General features: G+C 45.8%; 1 protein-coding gene across 18 annotated transcripts in view; it reads left to right on the top strand.

The window, feature by feature from the left end:
- The window catches only part of afdna (afadin, adherens junction formation factor a), a 129,107-nt gene that overhangs the window by 65,042 nt on the left and 37,355 nt on the right, over positions 1–26,710 (top strand). For 8 of the 18 annotated variants that reach the window (XM_036985023.1, XM_036985022.1, XM_036985021.1 and 5 more), the window contains exons 2-16: positions 2,612–2,807; positions 3,383–3,495; positions 5,579–5,733; positions 5,909–6,069; positions 7,161–7,318; positions 10,166–10,253; positions 12,805–12,963; positions 16,495–16,539; positions 17,394–17,488; positions 17,628–17,881; positions 20,839–20,908; positions 21,100–21,191; positions 21,843–21,904; positions 24,013–24,218; positions 25,486–25,506. In XM_036985023.1, coding sequence (XP_036840918.1) covers positions 2,612–2,807; positions 3,383–3,495; positions 5,579–5,733; positions 5,909–6,069; positions 7,161–7,318; positions 10,166–10,253; positions 12,805–12,963; positions 16,495–16,539; positions 17,394–17,488; positions 17,628–17,881; positions 20,839–20,908; positions 21,100–21,191; positions 21,843–21,904; positions 24,013–24,218; positions 25,486–25,506 — 1,875 coding nt within the window. The remainder of the gene's footprint in view (positions 1–2,611; positions 2,808–3,382; positions 3,496–5,578; positions 5,734–5,908; positions 6,070–7,160; positions 7,319–10,165; positions 10,254–12,804; positions 12,964–16,494; positions 16,540–17,393; positions 17,489–17,627; positions 17,882–20,838; positions 20,909–21,099; positions 21,192–21,842; positions 21,905–24,012; positions 24,219–25,485; positions 25,507–26,710) is intronic. The other 10 variants (XM_036985016.1, XM_021611944.2, XM_036985025.1 and 7 more) reach the window with 6 other exon arrangements.

The following is a 26,710-nucleotide window of genomic DNA, read 5'->3' as shown; positions in this document are numbered from 1 at the left end:
AGGATTAAAATCCTGAGGAGCACGCAAGGTCCCCCTGCTCAAGCCAGCGCATGTCCCGTCTGAAGTTTGCCAATGACCATCTGGATGATCCAGAGGAGGAATGGGAGAAGGTCATGTTGTCTGATGAGACAAAAATTGAGCTTTTTGGTCTAAACTCCACTCGTCTTGTTTGGAGGAAGGAGGAGGAGTACAACCCCAAGAACACCATCCCAACCGTGAAGCATGGAGGTGGAAACATCATTCTTTGGGGATGCTTTTCTGCAAAGAGGACAGGACGACTGTACCGTATTGAGGGGAGGACGGATGGGTCCATGTATCGCGAGATCTTGGCCAACAATCTCCTTCCCTTAGTAAGAGCATTGAAGATGGGTCGTGGCTGGGTTTTCCAGCATGACAACGACCTGAAACACACAGCCAGGGCAACTAAGGAGTGGCTCTGTAAGAAGTATCTCAAGGTGGCCTAGCCAGTCTCCAGACCTGAACCCAATAGAAAATCTTTGGAGGGAGCTGAAAGTCCGTATTGCCCAGCGACAGCCCCGAAACCCGTAGGATCTGGAGAATGTCTGTATGGAGGTGTGGGCCAAAATCCCTGCTGCAGTGTGTGCAAATCTGGTCAAGAACTACAGAAAACGTATGATCTCTGTAATTGCAAAGAAAGGTTTCTGTACCAAATATTAAGTTCTGTTTTTCTGATGTATCAAATACTTATGTCATGCAATAAAATGCAAATTAATTACTTAATCATATTGTATGATTTTTTTTTTCCTGGATTTTTGTTTTAGATTCCGTCTCTCACAGTTGAAGTGTACCTATGATAAAAATGACAGACCTCTACATGCTTTGTAAGTAGGAAAACCTACAAAATCGGCAGTGTATCAAATACTTGTTCTCTCCACTGTATTTGACACGTGACAAATAACATTTGATTTGATGAAATGGTCTGAATACTTATGAAACTGTGATATTTCAGTTGTACATTTTTTATACATTTGCAGAAAAAAAATCTGTTTTTGCTTTGTCACTATGAGGTATTGTGTGTAGATTGAAGGGAATTTATTTTATTTTATACATTTCATGATACGGCTGTAACGTAACTATGTGGAATCAGTGAATGGGGTCTGAATACTTTCCTAACGCACTGTAGCGGTCTTTGTGGGACTCTTTCTCTATATCCCTCTCTTACACACACACACCTCTCTTTTTCTCTCTTTCTCACACACACACACACCATATTGAGCAGTAATTTTAGGAAGAAGTTTTCTCGGAGGTAAGGAAACGCACAGTGACGTTACTGAATCCATCGTTCTGGTTGGTGCGACTTCATTCATTCCTCCCGCTGTCATTGGCCGAGAATGAGTGATTCTGGTCCATGAGTCCCTGGGGTTAGGCTGATGTCACTCTGAGGGAATGGAGACAGAGGACATGTAATACTGGACTGCCCAGGGGAAGACAATCACATGGGTTTTATTGTTTAGGGATAAATATCATGTGGTTGTGTGTTGACCCTGGCATCACCTGTAGTGTGCAGTACTCACAACAAGGTCCTGTGTGGTCAAGCAGGCTATTTCTGTCTCTAGCTGAACAGACTGAGATGAGCGCTGGAGTGTATAGTCTGCTTTGTCATCTACCTTCAGGGCCTGCACCTGAGCTGGCTGTTACACACACACATACACACATACAGTCCTGACCCTGAATCCCTTCTAAGCCCCTTTTTATAATTAACTCACTGGAGGTACCACCAGCTTACATCCTCTATAACTCTCTACAGAAGGCTGGTTTAGCTGGAAATGACAGGCACGCCGTTGATAGTTGCAACTCACATAGTTACCTGTGGGAGACAATGGGCAGTCTGTCTGAGACATGACAGGGTCAGGAGTAGTGTCTGGGTGTGGTTGGTAATGAGCTCTGTATGATATGATTATTGAAGGGTGTTCTGGTGTTAGACTTGACCATTATCGCTTTCCTGGCTAAGCTCGTATTCCTCAGACACAATCACTGTAGCTTGGCAGAGCTACAGTATGAAGTGCCTGCCTGTCTATTGTACTGAAACGAAGGAGAGCAGGTTCCTCCAGGCTCTTCTTCCCTTAGCTCCCCGTGGGGTTAGGAACAGGGACAGTTATCCCTGGGCTACTGTCCTCAGTTATCCCTGGGCTACTGTCCTCAGTTATCCCTGGGCTACTTGTCCTCTTTTCTCTTGTCCCAGAGAAATGTATTCTCCTCGCTCAAATATCATCCACAGCTTACTGCTGTCAAAGTAAGGCTATGTTAAAACAAGACTGCTGCTCCAGACTTCACAGTGCAAGGAGAAGATGAGAGCAGGGGTTTAGGCTTACTCTCCTAACCAGGAAGTTGAGTTGATGCCTTCTACAGTTGCTGCAGTGTTTGTTCATACTTTTCTATCGGACAGCGAGTGAGAGCGAAGTGGCCTGTACGTTTGACTAGCTTTGTGATTGGCCTAACCTGGGGGGGGGTTCAAGATGCGAAGGCAGTGTTGCATGGAGTGTTTGAGAGAAGGAAAGAAAATCCCAAACTTGACCCTTAGGTCGTCACCAGTTCTGAAGTAAAGGACAGACCCTCACCTCGCCCTTTCTCTCCTCTTCCCTCTCTCCAGGACTTGGAGTTCCACGGCGTGATGCGTTTCTACTTCCAGGACCGCGTAGCAGGGAACTTTGCCACCAAGTGTATCCGCGTGTCCTCCACGGCCACCACTCAGGATGTCATTGAGACGCTGGCCGAGAAGTTCCGGCCCGACATGAGGATGCTCTCCTCGCCCAAATACTCCCTCTACGAGGTCCATGTCAGCGGGGGTAAGTGTGGGGGTGGGTGGTTCGATGGTCGGATATGTGGATGGATGGGTGTGGATTTGTAGGGTGGGTCTGTAGTAAAGTAGCTTAGACCAAGGGTATTGAAGAGGGTTGTTTGGGTATGTGGTTTGACAATCTGCTTTGCGTTAGCTACTCTGTTGGGGTTACTAGACAAACACTGTTAGCCTGCAGTAGGGCAAAAACAGGAGAGCGGTATCCAACTCCCATGGTGCTTAATGTGAACTTGAGATCAACAGCCCGCAGTTCAGGCTTTGAACACTCATCATACGGAGAGATAGGCAGAGCATGTACGTGTGTGCCTGCATAGCACAGTCGTGTGGTTTTCCACTAGCAGCGGTCATGAAAGCTAATTTAGACCAGCTTCTTATATAGTAATATTTATAAACTGCAGTGCTACCACATTATGTAAATCATTAACACTTTATCTTAAACTTATCCTAATCCATGTTTATCTATGTTAATATATAGCCCAGAGCTAGCTAGCTGGCTGTATAGGGGTATAGGCAAACTGGTGGGTTAACAGTGTGTTAAGTGGTAGACTCCACCCTCTCTGGCAGAAGAACGGAAGCTGGACCTGGATGAGAAGCCACTGGTTGTGCAGCTCAACTGGAACAAAGACGACCGCGAGGGACGTTTCGTCCTCAAGAATGAGAACGACATCATCCCCAAGGTGAGTGTCAACAACAACATCAAGAGGCAGATCAGCCTTAGGCTAGCCTGGCTTCCAGTCTGTTTCTGCTTCAGCTAAACCAAGTAGTGCGCTATATGCCGAGGTTTGTGGATTCCTGTGAATTTGCGTAACACTGTTGAAAAAGAGTGGATCGAGGCAAGTCTTAGATGTGGCCCTCAGTAAAACTACTCCAACTGCTGCACAGCAGGACCTCTGTCATGATAACACTATCACGTTACTCTGTAGCACTGTAACTAAATACCCAACCATCAAGTTCACCGCTATGATCTTGTTAGTCTATATTTCATTAGAGGCTGTTCAATGGGACTGACTGTTCAGTGTGTTTATGTCCATCTTGGCTCTGATGCAATGAAGTGCCTCCTGCTCCGAGACCTTTTTAGTGCTCTTTAGCACCCCAGAGAGATGCAAATGTTTTTTTTATAGTGGAGCACTTGACTTCAAGTACCTCAGCGCCCCAAGCCTCGCTTCCATTTCCTCAGACAAATAAATGCTTCTCCCCCCTGGCTCTAGTTAAAAGGCAGTAGTGTCTGGGTGTGTTTTGAGATGTGTGTTAAAATGCAGTAGTGTCTGGGTGTGTTTTGAGATGTATGATTGCGTTATGTGCGTAATCTTCTGGTACAGGTGGCTACACTGATTAGTGAGAGTTTAACCTCCCCTGCCCAGGAGAGCAGTAAAGAGCTCTAAAATATACACATGTTTGTGTACACACACTCAGTCTCTCTCTCACACACACACACACACACACACACACACACACACAAGCCCGATTATCTTACCCAGACTGAAATGGTGTGTAAGTCCGGTCATAGCAGGAGGACCAGATCTGAAACCACACCCTCTCCTAAAAGTATCTGCTACTAGGAGGACTCCCTAAAGTGTTGTTAGGCTGCAGTGTTTTAACCACACTAGGACATCAGAAGTGTCTGGAGTGTGTTAACCACTCTAGGACATCTGGAGTGTTTTAACCACACAAGGACATCAGAAGTGTCTGGAGTGTGTTAACCACACTAGGACATCAGAAGTGTGTTAACCACACTAGGACATCAGAAGTGTTTTAACCACACTAGGACATCAGAAGTGTTTTAACCACATTAGGACATCAGAAGTGTTTTAACCACACTAGGACATCAGAAGTCTTTTAACCACACTAGGACATCAGAAGTCTTTTAACCACACTAGGACATCAGAAGTGTTTTAACCACACTAGGACATCAGAAGTGTTTTAACCACACTAGGACATCAGAAGTGTTTTAACCACACTAGGACATCAGAAGTGTTTTAACCACACTAGGACATCTGGAGTGTTTTAACCACACTAGGACATTAGAAGTGTCTGGAGTGTTTTAACCACACTAGGACATCTGGAGTGCTTCTGGGAAGTGGAAAGAGAGTCAGTCCTATCAGAAGCGTCCCCTGCTCAGCCGTTTGACAGGGCAGGCCTGGAACACTGGATTGCTTTAACACATCTAATGCTTTATGGGGATTTAGACTCTGACTGATCCCTTCTGAAAAGGCCCGCTCTCTCGCGCTCTCTCTCTCTCTGCTTTCTATGGCCAAGTCTATGCCTCTGTCAGTTCACATTAGGCTTTGACTTTTCAGCCTGCTTTTTGTGAAATGGCCAAACGAAACTACTGCCGCCAAAGCAATGAAATCCTTTGTCAGCTGGTTATTATTCTGTTTACATATGCAGCATTATAAACGCCAGTCTTAAGTATGTGTGGGACTGCCAGTTTGATTGAACTCTGGCCATGTTGTTTTTTGTCTGTCAGCTGAATCGACTAGCTGGCAGAGTGGTGCCCAGGCCTCAGACTCTAGGTGTTAGGTAGGCCCCAGTACTTCCCTCTGTGTGGAGGCCCTGGGTCACTGAATCCTACATAGCCCTCAGCCAACCTTCCAGCCAGTTCCTAATACCACAGATCACCGAAATGACACAATTAGACTAAGTGAACTGCCTTAATAACAAACCTCACACCCTCTCCCATCGTAACTGCTTGCGCTCTTTTGCTCTCACTCTTTCACTCTTTCACTCTTTCTCTTTCTTTCGTGCCCTTTCTCACCATAGAAGGCGCAGAGCAACGGGCCGGAGAGGGAGAAGGAGGGAGTAATCCAGAACTTCAAACGGACACTGTCCAAGAAAGAGAAGAAGAAGGAGAAGAAACGAGAGAAGGAGGCTCACATTTCTGACGGAGATGAGCAAGCACTGAGCAGAGAAGATGGGTAAGGAGGGCAATGTCACACGCTTTATATAATATTTACTTACTTAGTCTTGCTGGTTGAAAATTATATAATTGATGAAGAACGTCCCCACATCCACCTGATAGTATATTAACATGCATGGTAAAGCAAATGGAGCCAAGGAGCACTTCTGAATGTATTTCTCCTGCTCCTCCAGTGAGAACTCCAGACTGGCGGCGGAGGTGTACAAGGACATGCCGGAGAACAGCTTCACCCGGACCATCTCCAACCCTGAGGTGGTGATGAAGAGGAGGCGGCAGCAGAAACTGGAGAAGAGGATGCAGGAGTTCCGCAGCAGCGACGGCAGGCCAGACTCGGGTACACTCACCCTGGGACTGTCTGTCAATTAAAAACTTACAATGTGTTATTCATCTTTTATTTGAACAGACTAGCGTTGTGAGGACACGAGTGTGAGAGCCGAGCGTGAGAGCCGAGCGTGTGTGTCAGGGTGAAGTCCAAAAGCCATTGTCTCTGGTTCTTGTCGTGTCCCGTCTATGACCAGTAGAGAACACCCTGTCACCATACTGTAATTACATAAGTCCTGGATCAGTCAGAGCAGAGGTCCACTCTAACCCGCTTTAGCCAATGTCCTCTGTGAACACCACACACTGTCTGGTACTGCCAGTCCTCACATCTTGTTCCCTGTGGCTTACAGCCCTCTGCCAACCAATGCAGGAACAGCAAGCTGCAACACCAAAAATGGCCGCAGAAGGTTTTTTTTCTTCTCCCATAGTTAGTGACGTGTAAAAAAAAAAAGAATTGGTCCGCCTGACCTCTGCATCCCAGAACTTTTTTGGTCAAGTGGTTATGGTGGCATAACTGTTGTTAAAAAGGCATTCATCTCGTAGTGTTTAGAATAAGTAAAAACATTGTCTTGAATCTAGGGTAATCTAATCCCTAGATCTGTGGTTCGGGGCAACTTTCTACCTCCTGACACTTCTTTACCCAGACCTCCGAGGTTATGTTGCCCAGACCTCCGAGGTTATGTTGCCCAGACCTCCGAGGTTATGTTGCCCAGACCTCTGAGGTTATGTAATCGGGATGCCTTAGCCCTCTGGTCTGGTCAGCCTCTTCACTCCCAGCTAAATACCCCTCTCTGGCACAGATATAAACCTTTATCCCAGTTCCTTCTCATATTTCCTCTCTATCTCGTCCCAGTCCAGAGGATAAAGCCCTGTGTAAAATAGGCCAGCAGTTTAGCCCTACAGCCCTGTCTTTTAACTCAACTCAGAGCCAGTGCTTAGTCTGAGAGGGAAAGATAAAAAATAAAGTGTGTGTGTCAGAGTGCTGATTGGGAGAAATACTGCTATATGGAATATTCCCACAATGGAAAGTAAAATATCTCTAATAGATTAGCATAATCCAAGGAATATGCTCACACGTGCGAGTGTCCTGTCTCTGTCTCTTAGGGGGGACGTTGAGGATCTATGCAGACAGTCTGAAACCCAATATCCCCTATAAGACCATCTTGCTGTCCACGACAGACATGGCAGACTTTGCTGTGGTGGAGGCCCTGGAGAAGTACGGCCTGGAGAAGGAGAACCCCCGGGAGTACTGCATTGCCAGGGTAAGAGTCAGCACACCACTCCATTCCAAACACAACTAGACGTTACTCTGCCCCATTAGAAGCCAACCTTGGGCCTGAAGAGTTATAGCGGGTTTGGGCCTTTCTTCCAACCCAGCACCAACCTGATTCAGCTCTTCACACCCTAGATGAGCAGTTTATTTGTTAAATCAGGGTTGTTAGTGTTGGTACAAAATCCTTGCACACCATGTAGCTCACCAGGACCAGGGTTGGTGATCACTCCTCCATATTAGCCTCACCTACCAATCTTCTAGATCCCTCAAACTAAACTCTGGACCTCGAAGCCAGTTCCACTGCATTTTTGTTTCCCTCTAATCAGGGGCTGATTTAGACCTGGAACACTAGGTGTGGGCAATTAATTATTAGGTAGAACAGAAAACCAGCAGGCTCCGGACCTCGTTGGGTAAGAGGTCAATACCCTGCTCTAGATATTACTGTACACCAGTGGTATTCAAAGTCGAGGTCGTGGCCCCTAGTGGGGTCATCAAAATAAACAATAAAAAAGAAATTGAACAGAACAGTGAGTACACATTATTGTATAGGACAATATACACATCTTTTTGAGTAAGAATGTGAAAAATACAATTTCATTACATTTATTTTTTTGGTTTCTTTTCATTTTGATAAGAGATTTAAATGTAATGAAGGTTATTTGTTGACTTAAAAATAAATATAGTGATTTTTAAGGTTGTGTCGTTAGCTTTGGGGTGGGATGGGGTCCTCAGAAATTCTGAAAGAAAAAATGGTGTACCAGCTTAAATTGGAATACAACTGCTGTACACAGTTATACAATATGACAGACTCACCTTTCTCACCTTGTATCTCTAGTTTTATAGCATCATCAAATCACGCACCCACTTGTGGTCAGAGTTTTACAGGGAACACTCTTAGTTTGGGAGCACAGTTCACAAAAGTGAAACGTTTGTATAGTGTCTTCAGAAAGTGTTTGCACCCCTTGACCTTTTCCACATGTTCTTGTTATGATCTGAATTTAAAATGGATTCATGGGGTTGTTTGTCACTGGCCTACAAACTAAACCCCATAATGTCAATGTGTAATTATGTTTTTTTTTTTACAAATGAATCAAAAATGAAAAGCTAAAATATCTTCAGTCAATTAGTGTTCAACCCCTTTGTCATGGCAAGCCAGTTCAGGAGTGACAACGTGGTAAAGTCACATAATAAGTTGCATGAATGACTACCTCATCTCTGTACCCCACACATACAATTATCTGTAAAGTGCATCAGTCGAGCAGAGAATTTCAAGCACAGATTCAACCACGAAGACCAAGGAGGTTTTCCAATGCCTCGCAAAGAAGGGCACCTATTTGTAGATGGGTAAAAATTGAAAAAAAGCTGACATTGAATATCCCTTTTGAGCTTGGTGAAGTTATTAATTACACTTTGGATGGTGTATCAATACACCCTGTCACTACAAAGATACAGGTGTCCTTCCATCTCAGTTGCCGGAAAGGAAGGAAACCACTCAGGGATTTCCCCATGAAGCCAATGGTGACTTTAAAACAGTTACAGAATTGAATGGCTGTGATAGGAGAAAACTGAGGATCGATTGACAAAATTGTAGTTACTCCACAATACTAACCTAATTTGACAGTAAAAAGAAGGAAGCCTGTACAGAATTTTAACAATAAATAAAATATGCATTCTGTTTGCAGCAAGGCACTAAAGTCATACTGCAAAGCAATTAACTTTTTGTCCTGAATACAAAGTGGTGTGTTTGTGGCAAATACAACACATTACTGAGTACCACTTTCCATATTTTCAAGCATAGTCATGGCTGCATCATGTTATGGGTAGGCTTGTGAGGCACTGTATATATGCCTCACAAGAGGAGCTTAGGTCACCCTTGTGTAATACACACCCCCGAGCCGCCATGCTGTCCTATTTAGAAAATGGAGGTGTGAGTAACAAATGAATGTTTGCTCGATTTCCCCTCCATTTGTCTCCGGGGTGAACTAGAGGACAGGGTGGGTGTTGCCGGGCCACATTTTAAGCTGATTTAATGTTTCTGCGGTAACTGGCCTAGGTCCTATTTAAACCCTACATACAGTATTTCATCAGCCGGCTGCACTCTCTGTCTCTGTGTGTGTGTGTGACTCTCACTCCCTCTCTCCTTCCCTTCATCCGTCTCTCTCTCCGTATCTCCCATCTGGCCGGCCACACTCCTCCCTGTGGTCTGACAGATTAAAGCATGAAGGGGTCTGTTGGCACAGGCCTTTGTTTGATAGTAATTGAATTGCATTTCTCCAAAGTGCCAGGCCAGCAGATGTGTGTGTGTGTGTGTGTGTGTGGTTGCAGGGTAGGGATAGCAGAGCAGCAGCACCATGGCTGGCCTAATATCGCCTGTCATCGTGTGACAAACATCTCCATGCTTCAGCGCCAACCTTCGCCACCTCACATCCCGGCCTCGGTCACAGCCAATCACATTAAAGCAGTCCCTCCCCCTTCAGTCCCTCCACCATCCGCCTCTCATTTATACATCCGAGTCATTAAAAAAGGAAACATTTCAAATGCTCCAATCAGACATGGACATTTGCCTCGCCAGCGTCTTGTGTTGGACAGGTCATCACTACAGCCAGAGTGAGTGGAGAGTAGGAGGGAGAGAGGTTATGTCTGGAGCATGAGGAACTGGAGCATTCTTAGGTGCAGTAATCATGTTATAAAGGCTGGTTTGGTACACATCTTTTATGGCCCCTATATACATTATAATTGAGCATTGAGGTATTCTATGTGAATTATTGTTTGGTTGATTTGGAATTTGCTGTGGAATGTGTGGTTGTTTCATGGGTGTGGTTTTGTGGTTCTGCAGCACACAGATGACAAGTCTGGGAAGGAGATCATCCTGGATGATACAGAGTGTCCTCTTCAGATCTTCAGAGACTGGCCCAACGACAGAGGTAGGACACCATAGCACTACGGGCCCAATCATAGATTCAGATCCTGCTTGTATCTGAAGTTTTACAGCACCTCTTCCATTGACAGCATTGCATGATTTATACACAGCCAAAAGCTCATTTTAACTAATAGTGAATCTACACTGAACAAAAATAGAAACACAACATGTAAAGTGTTGGTTTCATGAGCTGAAATAAAAGATCCCAGAAATGTTCTATGAGTAAAAACTTTATTTTTGTTAAATTTTGTGTACAAATTTGTTTACATTCCTGTTAGTGAGCATTTTTCCTTTGACAAGCTAATCCATCCACCTGACAGGTGTGGCGGCATATCAAGAGGCTGATTAAACAGCATGATTGTTACACAGTTGCACCTTGTGCTGGGGACAATAGAAGGTCATAAGCTACGGACAACAACATTGCATTTGATTGATTGACAATTTGAATGCACAAAAATAACATCGAGATCCTGAGGCCCGTTATCTCAAATCAAATTTATTTATATAGTCTTAGATCAGCTGCTATCTCAAAGTGCTGTACAGAAACCCAGCCTAAAACTCCAAACCGCAAGCAATGCAGGTGTAGAAGCACGGTGACTAGGAAAAACTCCCTAGAAAGGCCAAAACCTAGGAAGAAACCGAGAGAGGAACCAGGCTATGAGGGGTGGCCAGTCCTCTTCTAGCTGTGCTGGGTGGAGATTATGTTCAAATGTTCATAAATGACCAGCATGGTCAAATAATAATTATCACAGTAGTTGTCGAGGGTGCAACAGGTCAGCACCTCTACCGCTCCTGCTGCCTCTAGAGAGTTGAAAACAGCAGTTCTGGGACAGGTAGCACGTCCGGTGAACAGGTCAGGGTTCCATAGCCACAGGCAGAACAGTTGAAACTGGAGCAGCAGCACAGCCAGGTGGACTGGGGACAGCAAGGAGTCATCATGTCAGGTAGTCCTGAGGCATGGTCCTAGGGCTCAGGTCCTCCGAGATAGAGAAAGAAAGAGAGAATTAGAGCATACTTAAATTCACACAGGACACTGGATAAGACAGGAGAAATACTCCAGATATAACAAACTGACCCTAGCCCCCCCGACACATAAACTACTGCAGCATAAATACTGGAGGCTGAGACAGGAGGGATCAGGAGACACTGTGGCCCCATCCGATGATACCCCCGGACAGTTCCAAACAGGCAGGATATAACCCCACCCACTTTGTCAAAGCACAGCCCCCACACCACTAGAGGGATATCTTCAACCACCAACTTACCATCCTGAGACAAGGCCGAGTATAGGCCACAAAGATCTCCGCCACGGCACAACCCAAGGTGGGGCGCCAACCCAGACAGGAATACCACGTCAGTGACTCAACCCACTCAAGTGTTGCACCCCTCCTAGGGACAGCATGGAAGAGCACCATTAAGCCAGTGACTCAGCCCTGTAATAGGGTTAGAGGCAGAGAATCCCAGTGGAGAGAGGGGAACCGGCCAGGCAGAGACAGCAAGGGTGGTTCGTTGCTCCAGTGCCTTTCCGTTCACCTTCACACTCCTGGGCCAGACTACACCTATACTCTCTACACTCGCCAGTTTTAGCTTTAGCCAGTACGATCGTCAGATGAGCCTTAATGTCGGTAGCCCTGCCCCCCGGTAAACAGTGTATGATCACTGGATGATTTGTTTTAAGTCTAATACTGCGGGTAATGGAGTCTCCAATGACTAGGGTTTTACATTAGTCAGAGCTAATGGTGGGAGGCTTCGGCGTCTCAGACCCCGTAACGGGAGAAGTAGAGACCAGAGAAGGCTCGTCCTCTGATTCCGACTTGCTGCTTAATGGGGAGAGCCAGTTGAAAGTTTCTGTCGGCTGAATGAGCGACACCGGTTGAGCATTCCTACAGCATTTCCCTCCAGAAACCATGAGAAGGTTGTCCGGCTGCGGGGACTGTGTGAGGGGATTTATACTACTATCTGTACTTACTGGTGGCACAGACGCTGTTTCATCCTTTCCTACACTGAAATTACCATTGCCTAACGACTGCGTCTGAAGCTGGGCCTGTAGCACAGCTATCCTCGCCGTAAGGAGATCGTTCTCCTGTATATTATGAGTACAGCGACTGCAATTAGAAGGCATCATGTTAATGTTACTACATAGCTTCGGCTGGTGGAAGTCCTGACGAACCAAGTCCAGATAAAGCGTCCGGAGTGAAAAATTTGTATGAAAAAAAAAAAAAAAAAAAAGTTGAGTGAGGGGAAATAACTAAAAAATATAAATGGTAATTAAAAAGTAAAACCTGTTAAGTTGTCAGGTAGCAAAGTAAGGTTAGCAACAAAACGCACAGCAGCACGTAAACATGTCTGCAAGTTGTGACCGGAAATGACACCTGTGCCCAGATGCATATCTGTATTTCCAGTCATGTGAAATCCATAGATTTGGGCCTAATGAATTGCATGTTGCGTTGAGGATAGTCCGTTGTCTGTAAGGATTGTATTGTTTTAATCTGAAATCCCCTGTCTATACTGCCCTCTCCTGGTAGCTCTGGGTCATAATGCATGTGTTGTTTCAGGAGACCTAGTATTCCAGCTGAAGAAGAGACCTCCAGACTACGTGCCAAAGAAGGGTCGCAAGCCAGAGGACAAGGGCCCCAGGGGGAAGGGCATGGACATGTCCCTGCATGGGTCTCTACCCCCAGAGAAACTGCCTTACCTGGTGGAGCTCAGCCCAGGTGTGTCATACACACACGCACTGCAGATCACATATATATGACACATATACACACTCTTGAACAAGAACACACACACACACATTCCCAGCCGACGCCAAATGCTGGCGTGTACAGAACTGCAGGATGTAAGACGACAGTTAATTCTACTCACATAGCTAACAGAACAGTATAATCACTGTAATTGCGCAATGACATTCACACACCAGTAGAGGCATGGTAGGCAATATGGACCAAACCTGATGCCCTGAACTTTCTACTCTTCTGAAAGGGGAGTGAGGTGGGCCCTAGAAGCATCTCCTGCCAAGTTGACTGTACCTAAGCTTGGGCGGTATCCAGATTTTCATATTGTCATACCGTCCTTCTCTCATCCCGGGATTTACGGTATTACCGGCACACGCAAGAAAAGCCCTTTTGGGCCTCTATTACCAGAATGCTAACAAAATTAGCCCCAACTTATAGTGAGTGAACTCACATAGAAGCTGTTAGCTAAATGCTAATGAGCGAAAACGAACTTAAACGAGTTGCAAGATGGGCAAATCCAGCTCATAAAGTTTTACAAGCATAGCTAGTGTAGCTACCGAATCACTTTCGGTGAGTGTGGACATTTAACAGCAAAAGTGAACGAGGCAAATTGTGCACAAGAACAAAGTTGTGATGCATGCGTTTCTGAAGGAAGAGCAGCATATGTACACCAAAGAACAGAGGGGAAAAAAACACTATGAAGCACTGGGAAAAAATGGCTGCTGTACAGATAAATTATCCATAGCTGCACAGCAGAGACTCACCGATAGAGAACGCTATGGACTGACTAGCTCCCGCTTTCTCCCGTTGTGCTATTTACAAACAAACACGTGACTGGCTCAACTGTTCTGGGGAACTACGGTAAACTACAGTAAACTACTGTAAACTACGGTAAACTACTGTAAACTACGGTAAACTACGGTAAACTTCATCATGTGAAATAATGTGACCGGTGAAATGAAGTTGCACAAGTTGACTGCAGGTATTAACTTAAGAAGGCTACAAATATTCACATTTATTGAAAACTTCAAATTAGAGGTCAACCGATTTAATCGGATTCGCCGATTAATTAGGGCCGATTTCAAGTTTTCCTAACAATCGGAAATAGGTATTTTTGGACACCGATTTGGCCGAATTATTATTTATTTTTTTAACACCTTTATTTATCCTTTTATTTAACTAGGCAAGTCAGTTAAGAACACATTCTTATTTTCAAAGATGGCCTAGTAACGGTGGCAAAATTAACCAGGTGAAATTGTGTCACTTCTCTTGCGTTCATTGCACGCAGAGTCAGGGTTTATGCAACAGTTTGGGCCGCCTAATTTGCCAGAATTTTACGTAATTATGACATAACATTGAAGGTTGTGCAATGTAACAGGAACATTTAGACTTATGGATGCCACCCGTTAGATAAAATACGGAACATTTCCGTATTTCACTGAAAGAATAAACGTCTTGTTTTCGAGATGATAGTTTCCGGATTCGACCATATTAATGACCTAAGGCTCGTATTTCTGTGTGTTATTATGTTATAATTAAGTCTATGATTTGATAGAGCAGTCTGACTGAGCGATGGTAGGCACCAGCAGGCTCGTAAGCATTCATTCAAACAGCACTTTCGTGCGTTTTGCCAGCAGCTCGTCGCTGTGCTTCAAGCATTGAGCTGTTTATGACATCAAGCCTATCAACTCCCGAGATTAGGCTGGTGTAACTGATGTGAAATGGCTAGCTCGTTAGCGGAGTGCGCGCTAATAGCGTTTCAAACGTCACTCGCTCGGAGACTTGGAGTGGTTGTTCCCCTTGCAGAGGGGCTTTTGTGGAGCGATGGGTAACGCTGCTTCAAGGGTGGCTGTTGTCGATGTGTTCCTGGTTCGAGCCCAGGTAGGGGCGAGGAGAGGGACGGAAGCTATACTGTTACACTGGCAATACTAAAGTGCCTATAAGAACATCCAATAGTCAAAGGTATATGAAATACAAATCGTATAGAGAGGAATTGTCCTATAGTTCCTATAATAACTACAACCTAAAACTTCTTACCTGGGAATATTGAAGACTCATGTTAAAAGGAACCACCAGCTTTCATATGTTCTCATGTTCTGAGCAAGGAACTTAAACGTTAGCTTTCTTACATGGCACATATTGCACTTTTACTTTCTTCTCCAGCACTTTGTTATTACATTATTTAAACCAAATTGAACATGTTTCATTTTAGTCGAGGCTAAATTTATTTTATTGATGTATTATATTAAGTTAAAATAAGTGTTCATTCAGTATTGTTGTAATTGTCATTATCACAAATACATGTTTTTGTAAATCGGTATCTGTATCAGCTTATTTTGGTCCTCCAATAATCGGTATCAGCGTTGAAAAATCATAATCGGTTGACTTCTTCTACTTCAAATAAATAGTTTTGATAGTATTGAAAAACCATCCGTTGCTTTTTCCAAATGCTCCAGTATGCGGTATACTTCCCAAGCCTAACTGTACCCTCTCTCTCCCACTCGCTGAAGACACATTTCAGTTGAATGCATTCAGTTGTACAACTGACTAGGTATCTTCCCTTCCCCACCAAGAGAATGCTTTCAGGACTACAGTAGCTGCTGCTCGTGTTCTTCCTTGGTCAGGAATGGGGGTGGTTTGATGGGGGTGGGGGCCACAAAAAACATGGAACACATCATTAGGAGTCGCTGTGGCTCGGGTCTGGGTACACCCCCCCCCCCCCCCAATTAGGGTGGAGGTGAATGTTAGCAGTTTTTAATATAACTACTGATCAAGAGGCATGGGTAATTTAACCATGCTTACTACAAGTTTAGATAGCTGGACGATAGACTAACTTACCAATCACCTCCAAAAAATAGCTGACATGGGCTAATTGACAAGTTTCAAAGTTGCACCAGTGTTGAGACCCTGGCTGAGTCCCCCTCCCCCTACAAAAGGTGCGGACAACAAGTTGCCCATCCCTGGCCTAGGTGTTGGGTCCAGTATGATGGTCAGTCCTCACTGCTGGGCTGGCCCTAACAGCTGCCTGTTTCCACTGACCCTCTCTTTCTCTCTCGCTCTCTCTCTCTGCTCCCCTGACCAACCATGCAGTGCACTAACCCTGTCTCTCAGAACCATTTTTAACCTCAGGGATTTGATTAGTACTTAAAAGATTTGCAATTTTGCAATCTGTTTGCTTACATTGCCACAAAAGTGTGTCTCCCAGGCAAGGGTTATCTGCTCTTTCTGCAGGAAAGTGATTCAAGGTGTGTTGGGGGTTTAGGTGAAGGCTGTGTGTGTTAGTGTGGATTCTGCGATTTAAAAAAAAAATAAAAATGATTGGTGATTATTACTGTGGGTGTGTGAGGCGAAGAAGGGCTCTGCGTTTTCTCCTTGGTGCAACATTTACACCCCATGCTGTGTCTTCTCTCTCCTGGCTTCCTGTGGTGTGTTCTGTCTGTCGCTACAACCTACTGCTGTGTCTTACTGCTGTGTCTTACTGCTGCCGCCTCTGCATGTCTGCTCACCTAGGGAGGGGGAATCACTATGGCTACTACACCTATCGGCATCACGAAGGTAAACCTACCACCCACGCCTCTCCTCCTCTCCACCACCACACCCATCTACTGCTGTGTTTCTCTGGATAGAAGTTGACTTGTGGTAAAACCTGCCCTTAAGTACAGATCTAGGATCAGACTACCCTGAAGATTATTGGTTATTCTAGTTTTGACCATTATTGTGATGGCAAAATATCTATCTGACCTTGTATCAGTGGTTAGTTGTTAGGAGATCGGGTAGGAGTTGACCCTAAGTTTCCCTTTCATTGATCTAGGATCAGGTTCTCCACCCCAAATGCTCGCCATAACAATTCGGTGAAAGGAAACCTTAGGTCAGTGTCTGTGGGCAATTGAATGCTATTAGCCTGAAGGCTTTGTTGATCAGTGGCTCAGCCAATCAGAGAAGGGCCTCACTATCTAGGACGGGACCTTAAGTCAACTCCACTGCACTAAGCCACGTTTAGGGCCCCTGCCAGACATTATTGAGCTTAGCAATAGCAAGTGCTTTTTGCAAATGAGGATTTTCGCAAAACCCATAGGATTTTCAGAAGATACATGTTTTTCCCACCCTTGTTAACTAATTTGCTGCTTTGCTTTTACTAAAATCTGTTTTTACTAATCAAAATACACAGATTATCTGGTCTACTGGAAGTTATGACAACAGGGTTTTGTATGTCTATTTCCCCTCTTATGTATTTTGTGTGTGAAGTGTATGACTCTGTCATGTGTTGGTGGGTGGGTGGGTGAGTGAGTGAGTGAGTGAGTGAGTGAGTGAGTGAGTGAGTGAGTGAGTGAGTGAGTGAGTGAGTTGAGTGAGTGAGTGAGCGTCCCTCCATATTGTGAGTACTGACTGTCTCCTGGTCTCCACCATAGACGGCTCAGACTCCAGGGACAAACCGAAACTCTACCGCCTGCAGCACAGTGTCACCGAGGTGGGCTCAGACACTACAGACGACGGCTCCATCCAGGTAAGGACCTGCCCTTTGTCTGTCTGTCTGTCTGTCTGTCTCATGCTACATTGATGTAGCTGTAAATTACGATGGCAGACTGGACAGCTAGTTATCTGAGCTAAAGGTCTAGTAATACTGAGTGTCTCCTCTCCTCCAGCTGTTTGGTCCAGGTATCCTGCCCCACCACTGTAAACTGATGCATACGGAGGGTTTGGTGACCGTGACACCACACAGTCTGGAGGCTGAGACTTACGTGGACGGCCAGCGTGTCACCGAGACCACCGTGCTGCGAAGCGGAGCCACACTGCAGTTCGGCGCCTCCCACGTGTTCAAGTTTGTGGACCCCAGCTACGACCACAGCATGGGCAAGGGAGGGCCCGGACAAATGATGAGAGGCAGGCACAAGTCAGGGTAGGTGGGGTGAGGGGTGTTGGCGCCAGCATATACACTCACACACACTCACCGGCGCACGCGCACACACACGCACACACACCGTGGCCGCGAGAATAGTTTTTATTTATTTATAAAGATCCCCGTTAGCCGACACCTATGGCGACAGTCAGTCTCTCCTCAACTCTTAGCCAAGACAGACTGGCATGTATAGTATTAATATTAGCCGTCTGATTTACAATGAATAGTAAGTCGTGCCGCTCTGTTCTGGGCCAGATGCAGCTTAACTAGGTATTTCTTTGCAGCACTTGACCATATGACTGGACAATAATCAAGATAAGATAAAACTAGAGCCTGTAGGACCTGCTTTGTGGAGTGTGGTGTCAAAACATCAGAGCATCTCATTACGTACAGACCTCTCCCCATCTTTACAACCAAGATGGGTCTGGGGGGGTTATTTATTTTTAGGGGGTGCTGCGGCACCCTCAACCCCCCCCTTACTTCCCATGGCTTTGACACACACACACACACACTTGCAGTACACTACGAATGTAGACACATTTGGAAAGCTAGCTCGCTCATCCCAGTGGTGATGACAGGAATGGCTGTGAATGGGACAGGAAGCAGCGGAGACCGGCTGAAACCAGTGTCATCAGTCCCAGGATGCATCTCTCAGCTGCCTGACTGAACAGCACAATGGTGTGTTCTGAACAGGCCATGACAGCATAGCCTCCTGTTTACACATCGCTGCCAGCCACCAGCGATGACATGTGCATCCTTATTGGAGCCGTATTCCCTATATAGTGCACTACTTTTAATTAGAGCCCTCTGGGTCCTGGTGAAAACCAATGTACTTTAAAGGGAATAGAGTGCCATTTAACCCAGCCATGGCCTACCTGCTACTCATTCTGGTCTAGAACCCTGTGGCCTTAGTACACCAACCTATCTTCTGATAGTTGAATCTTTAGTCAAAACCTATATCTTGTCAGGTATCCTACCCATCTCTACAGCTCAGTCAGTGCTGCTGAATTCCATTTTGCAGGATTCTGACCTTCTCAAAGGTGTATTAGTTTGTGTGTGTGTGTGTGTGTGTGTGAGAGAGAGATTCGTTCCCTGGGGTTGGGATGTGACTCTAAGCCCGTAGTTGACCACATCGCTGCCATGGAAACAGATGCCACGTGGGCGGGAGGGGGAGGAGCCATCTGGGTGCAGCAGGTTTAGCTCTAATTTAACTCTGGCTGCAGAGAGAGGGAGCCGAAAAGAGATGTGGAAAGAGAGGAGGTAGGGAGAGAGTGGGGGAAAGAGAGGAGGTAGGGAGAGAGTGGGGGAAAGAGAGGAGGTAGGGAGAGAGTGGGGGAAAGAGAGGAGGTAGGGAGAGAGTGGGGGAAAGAGAGGAGGTAGGGAGAGAGTGAGGGAAAGAGAGGAGGTAGGGAGAGAGTGGGGGAAAGAGAGGAGGTAGGAAGAGAGTGGAGGAAAGAGAGGAGGGTGGGGGGAAAGAGGGGGAGCGGAAGTGCCAGAATGGGGAAAAAGAGGGTAAAGAGGTAGATTTGGGTTGCCTGCCAGGCTTGGGCTGTTGTAAGGACACTCTAATCTGATCAGTCCGGGCTGGCTGGCTGGGGTGTGGCCTGCAGTGCTGTGTCATTAACGAGGCAGAGAGGACCAGGACCCTGGCGCCCCACATGCTCACACACACAGATCACTGCTGCAGCCTCCTCTGCTCACTACAAACACTACTCCAACCAGAGAGAGAGGGGGAGAGAGAACAGGACGGGGACACTGCCAGGTGAGACAGAGTAATGTCTTCCTATGGTTAGACAGTGGTAGGGCAGGGTTTCTACTTCTCACAGAGGAGAATGTGTTGCATTTGTGGACGTCTCCACCACATGGGGGAGGACACTATAGTAGATGACTGGAGAATGACCTAGGCTCTCATTGACAGTAGATTTATGAGGATTCAAGAAGATGACTATATTAGCATGTTATCAGTCGTTAGGCTTCTAGAGTGCGTTTGGTGAGCGGAGACGAACTGTTGATGTAGATCCACTAATTAGAGAGTCATTAAGTCTGTGTATATCTGGGCTTTAGACTAAGGACAGAATTCCCAGGATGTTAATTTGACCAGCCACGTTGACTTGATGTATAACATTTGGGCTGGCTGGCTGGGCTGGTTAATTTCTTCATGTTTGTGGATGTAGTGATAAACCCTAATCCACCGTTAATGCTGTGGCCTGATGTTAGAGAGGATGACATCTGGGTGAGAGAGGGAACGAGGGAGTGGAAAAGAGAATAGATCAGAGGACTTTTGGGACAGTTCTGGTGCATTTCTTGCTACTTGTACATTGGGACACGTATGTTTGCTATGGGACCTCCATGCTCCATGACCTCCAAAAACTCAATGGCTTTGAACAGCAATGGAAATCAAATGACACCAATTTAGTTCAAACTCAGACTATGGGTTTTGCTCTAAGTATGGGACTGTGTTGTGATTGGCCTGAACCAGTCCTCTCTGGTCAATTACACAGCTTTCAGTAAGAGAGGCTACAGTCACATGTTCCCCTCAGGGCAGACTGTATGGCTGTACTGTAGAGATCAGCATGTGTGCGTCCTCTTGTCATGGGTCAGCATATGAAATAGTAAGTCCTTTTCTTTAGAACAGACAGCTCTGTCTTTGCGTCTGGTGTGTGTGTGTGTCTGCGTACGTGCGCCTGGTGGGTGTGAGTGTGCGTACGTGCGTGTGTGCATGCGCCTGGTGTGTGTGCTCGTGTGCGTCGCCTGGTGTGTGTGTGTGTGTGTGTGTGTGTGTGTGTGTGTGTGTGGTGCTGTGGATTATGTCTGAGCTCCTGTCATTCTCTCCCAGTAATGAAAGTCCCTCCTGCTCTGCCTGGGAGATGTTCTGTCCTTGAGCTTATTGTCTTTCTCTTTCTGGCCACCTCTCTCTTTCTGGCCACCTCTCTCTTTCTGGCCCATCTGTCAAGCAGAAGTGTTCCTGAGACGACCTTTGACCTGCAAGGGGACCTCCACAGTGGGACGGCCCTCTCCACCAGCAAGGTACAGTAGCTCCCCCTCCATGTCAATGTGTGTCCTTTGGTGTTCTCAGCACTACGTGTGTGGTGGTTGTATGTGATTGCGGTCAGAGTGTTTCATATGTTGTGTGTGTAGTTGCTGTGTTTGAGGGATCTTAGTGCCATCGTTGGGCAGCAGAACATTCCACCATGAAGTGTATTGCTGTGTTACTGCAGAGCTCAGGGAAGCTGGAAATGGAGCGTTCATCCAACGGCAGCGAGAGAGGCATGGTCAAACCCATGATCCGCGGGGAGCAGCAGGACAGCAGGTGAGACACACACACACACACAAACACCTGGAATCAATGAATTAATGGGGACATTAGTAGCTCAGTTGGTAGAACATGGCGTTTGCAACGCCAGGGTTGTGGGTTCGATTCCCACGGGGGACCAGTATGAAAATGAATGCACTTACTACTGTGAATCCCTCTGGATAAGAGTGTCCGCTAAATGTAAATGAAATCTCCACTCTAGGTAACTCAGTTGAAGCTAGGTCAACTGCCACTCGAGACAGCATCTGTGTTTACAGTGGTGCTGCCTAGAGAGCAGTGGTACAGTAGCTTACGTCATAACTCTGTCACGCTACAGTCCCCTGCTCTGTCGGACACACCATCTCCAGCCATGCCTTGTGAACCAGGGGAAACCCGAGCCTCACTGAGCTGCACTGGGGTCCCTCATCAATAATACAGATACACACGTGCATGGTATACACACACGACTGCTCACTCTGACGCACAGGGAAGCTCATGCATTCACATATCCGGAGCAGACTGGAGCCATGCTGTACCAGCGTGTGCAGGCCCTGCTTCTGGAGAGGTGAACGGGCGGGGTGAACGGGCGGGGTGAACGGGCGGGGTGAACGGCGAGGTGAACAGGTCCTATGTGTGCTGGTTTACTGAGAGCCTCTGTCCTCCCTGCAGGTCCCAGGACAGCCTGAGCCCAGAAGTGACGCTGCCGGCCAGCATCGAGTTCAGGGACAACTGTGAGTCCTTCTCTGCTGGAGCTGAGTCCTGGCTAAGTACTGGCTCACTCTGCCCTTCTTTCTCTCTTTCTTTGTTTCTAGCTTTTTCTCTTCTCTCACTCTGAGTCTTTCTCTTACCATCTCTCTCTATACCTGCTGTGTAGTTTAGTAATATCTCTCTCTATACCTGCTGTGTAGTTTAGTAATATCTCTCTCTATACCTGCTGTGTAGTTTAGTAATATCTCTCTCTATACCTGCTGTGTAGTTTAGTAATATCTCTCTCTATACCTGCTGTGTAGTTTAGTAATATCTCTCTCTATACCTGCTGTGTAGTTTAGTAATATCTCTCTATACCTGCTGTGTAGTTTAGTAATATCTCTCTCTATACCTGCTGTGTAGTTTAGTAATATCTCTCTCTATACCTGCTGTGTAGTTTAGTAATATCTCTCTCTATACCTGCTGTGTAGTTTAGTAATATCTCTCTCTATACCTGCTGTGTAGTTTAGTAATATCTCTCTATACCTGCTGTGTAGTTTAGTAATATCTCTCTCTATACCTGCTGTGTAGTTTAGTAATATCTCTCTCTATACCTGCTGTGTAGTTTAGTAATATCTCTCTCTATACCTGCTGTGTAGTTTAGTAATATCTCTCTCTATACCTGCTGTGTAGTTTAGTAATATCTCTCTATACCTGCTGTGTAGTTTAGTAATATCTCTCTCTATACCTGCTGTGTAGTTTAGTAATATCTCTCTCTATACCTGCTGTGTAGTTTAGTAATATCTCTCTCTATACCTGCTGTGTAGTTTAGTAATATCTCTCTCTATACCTGCTGTGTAGTTTAGTAATATCTCTCTATACCTGCTGTGTAGTTTAGTAATATCTCTCTCTATACCTGCTGTGTAGTTTAGTAATATCTCTCTCTATACCTGCTGTGTAGTTTAGTAATATCTCTCTCTATACCTGCTGTGTAGTTTAGTAATATCTCTCTATACCTGCTGTGTAGTTTAGTAATATCTCTCTCTATACCTGCTGTGTAGTTTAGTAATATCTCTCTATACCTGCTGTGTAGTTTAGTAATATCTCTCTCTATACCTGCTGTGTAGTTTAGTAATATCTCTCTCTATACCTGCTGTGTAGTTTAGTAACATCTCTCTCTATACCTGCTGTGTAGTAATAGTGTGACTTAATGATAACTAGATAAAGGACATCCACACCATCTTGCTACAGTGCATTTAGCTGGTGTCTGAAAGGTATTGACTCATTGTCTGCAAGCTGCCGCCAACTGGCTTTTAATGTTGTCCACTGCCCCTAGGGGTTTTATTGAACACGGTCATGTCAACATTAACTGAAATGTTATTATGTAAATACGCACATTGTTAGACCTTGGTACCATAGAGGTCATATGTATGTATGACTGTCGACATGAATTAGTCAGGCTGTGAAAATAGCAGGTGGTAGCATGCAGGGCTCTTTCTCTCTCTTTCTCTCCCTCTTTCTCTCTCTCGCGCTCTTTCTCTCTCGCTCTTTCTCTCGCTCTCTCTCTCTTTCTCTCTTTCTCTCTCTCCCTCTCTCTCTTTCTCTTTCTCTCTCTCCCTCTCTCTCTTGATCGAGCAATTGGTTGATTACCTTCTAATCAATAGGGAGCCAAACCCACCAGTCTGTTCTGTGAATGACATGCAATGATTCTCCAATGAACACACACTGAATGTACTGCTACTTCTGATGTGTGTGATGGGCTCTCCCGCTCCCCCTTTGGCATAGCTTTATTGGTTTAAGCCATTTTAACTTGCCTTTCAAGCCCTATTATATGCAGAACCTTGTTTGTGGAGTCTAGTCTTGGGCCCGGCTGAAATCAGTCTCTGTGTATTTGAAGTTGTGTGAGCTTATGTGTTTGGCTGTGGAGCAGAGGCCTTTGATTTCTAATATCGGGGGGGGGGGGGTTGCTCTCTCACAATGCACTATAAACAGCCCCTGCTGGGGAACCAGGAAGCCAGGGTTGGGGACAATGTTATCACAAGGCCCTTCTGTAAACACACAAACATGCACACAGTCACTCCTGTAGCAAAATCAGGACTGACCCATCTGCCTGTGTCACGTGAACTCACACCGCACCGTTGTCACCCTCCAGCCGAAGATACCTTCCTGACGGCCATCATCAACTACACCAACAGCTCCACGGTGCACTTCAAGCTGTCCCCCACCTACGTGTTGTACATGACCTGTCGCTACGTCATGTCCAGCCACTACCGGCCCGACATCGGCCCCTCGGAGCGCACCCACAAAGTCATAGCCATCGTCAACAAGATGGTGAGCATGATGGAAGGAGTCATCCAGGTGAGTGTCCATCCTGCCTCCTCGCTGTATTTTTTCTCCTCCTCATTCTAATTAGGAGGACATTCAAGGTTTAAGGCCTGGGTTTGGTGTGTATATGACCACGTTATATCCTCAGCCAGTTGCCTGGAAAAAGGACACTCTGACAAAATATCATTTTGTTCTCTGCACTTTTATGTTTTTCTTTTGATTAGTTCATTTCACTTCCCTCTAGAGATACAGGTGACCCAGGACCAAAGAAAACCCCAAACCCTGTAGCTGACTAGGTAGTCGTCCCGGTAGTCGTCCCGGTAGTCGTCCCGGTAGTCGACCCGGTAGTCGTAGTATTTTGTAAGATTTCTCTTGGTTTATTCAACCAGGTCATTTCCACGGAATAATTTGTAGAGGCGTGAAGCCCATGTTATGTCCGTGTGTCCAACGTCTCTGTGTCCCCCTCCCTAATGTATTCACTGAAACACACTGAAATACAGGATCATTGTGGTGTTCCAAAAGCACTCTCAGCCAGCACAAAACCCAAATGACATTTTGTACTAGTGTAGCAGTTATACCCATACTCTGGGACACCAACCCTGAGTTATGTGTGAAAAACAGAAATGGTCCAAAACAATCAAACCTAGCAGAGTTTGACTGACTCCTCACAACACTCTAATATGGTGTGAGTTTAGACCTGTTTGTCTGGTCAGTTCTCATGGGATTCCTCATCCTGTCAATATACAACCTTAAAGACGCTCAATTTACATACCGATTGTAGTCTGTTAATAGATAGATGATTATCTGTCTACACACTGACAGTGTCTGTCACAGACACATACTAGGCACACACAGTGCAGGAGCATTAGGGATATCTGTCTGCGTTGCTCTGTGTGTGTCTTATAGAAATCTTATAGAAATCATCCTGATGATTTTGGAAATCCAAGTCTTAAACCTTCATGAGGGACATTGGAAATGTAATCTGTGTTCCTTAAATAATCCATCTGCACAGCAATGCCCCTGCCTCCTACAGGGAACAGAATTGTGGGTACATTCAAAACTAGTTTCTGCCAGTAGTCTGTGCCTGCTCTTGCTATATTTAAAGGAAAAGGCATTTCCCATACACTACCAAAGTGGAGTTCATGTGTATTTCACATGACCATTTGTGTGTGTGAGTGCTGTGTGTTGTGTTCTGTTGACATACCTGTGTGTGAATCTGTCCATGCCATGGCTTTTGTTGACAGTCTTTCTCTGTCCTGTGGGATGTCTGTCTGTTTCCCCCCCCTCACCTCTGTGACAGGAGATTCCTGAAGCGGACCAGGTAGGACACCTAACACGTTGCTCGGGGAGAGAGCGCTCTCTCTCTCATCTCTCACTCAGTCTCGCCCTCTATCGTCTCAGTCAAGCTTTGCTCAGTCCTCCATGCTTCTTTTCTCCATAACAGAAACCAAAAACCCCTCAACCAAACAATCCCTTCTCCAACAGCTGGACTCTAAAACACCAACATAATAACCCTCATTCAGCCTTCAACCTGGAACATGTGGTACTAAAACCAACAACAAATCTCTGATTGTGGCAACATTGAAGTAATTGTAATTTCCATGTGACCTCATGCTTTACTGCACTTCAGTGTGGATGAGAGACAAACCCCAACGTTCTTTTGCTTTTGTTGAATTTTCCCCTTCTCCATTTTTAATTTTGTCTGTGGTTTGACATGGTTGTTCTTTTGGATGCGTTCTGCCCTGTGGCCGTTCTGAAGTGGGGGTGTTGTCGTTTCTTTGTGGGGATAGACGAGTGCGGAATACACACGGACCAGCGCCGGCCGAGTCAAGTCGGGGAGGACCTTGTGTATCCCTTATTTTTTGTGTTAAGGGGACATTGACATTAGCTCATCACACAGACCAGACACTGGGCTCTAAAGCTTTAGCTTTATCTCTGCTACATGTTAGAGGTGTTCAAGAACCGCTTCACAGGCTACAAAACATGAGAACTGCGCTGAATGTCCATCCCAGACCAGTATTTGTTTGTATACTGGTTGATGTGGAATGTGGTCCCCTTGCAGAGATGCAGTAGCTACTGCTAGAGGAAGTAGACCGCATTTATATCAGGACATGCAGGGAACTGCTCCACACAGAAGCTAGCAAGAAAATAAAAGTGGAATTAAATTTCCTGTAGGCACTGTTCTAACGTCAGTTTTCCCTAAATGGTTACGGTTCGGATTGGGTGAGGGTCAACTGATCTTAGATCTGTGCCTATTATAGCTGTACAATATGTTTGTCATATCAAATAATATATTGAATAAAGAGCCTGTTAATCCAGTAGTCAACTCTGCACAGCCCCCCCCCCCCCCCTCCAAAGCTGACCCTCTGTGAGAGGCTATAACTGGGGGCCAGTGTCTGGTTCTGGACATCTTGGATTTGGGTGGGGTAGGGTGGCAGGTGCACGAGTCTATCCCTTGAGTGCTGCTACTGCTCATGGCTGTGAGTCTGAGAAAGTCCCCCCTTCACCCTGTGTCTGTCTATACC

Source organism: Oncorhynchus mykiss, chromosome 8 (assembly GCF_013265735.2).
Source record: "Oncorhynchus mykiss isolate Arlee chromosome 8, USDA_OmykA_1.1, whole genome shotgun sequence".
In the NCBI taxonomy this organism is placed as follows: Eukaryota; Metazoa; Chordata; class Actinopteri; order Salmoniformes; family Salmonidae; genus Oncorhynchus; species Oncorhynchus mykiss.
This window is presented reverse-complemented; position numbering and strand designations above follow the sequence as displayed.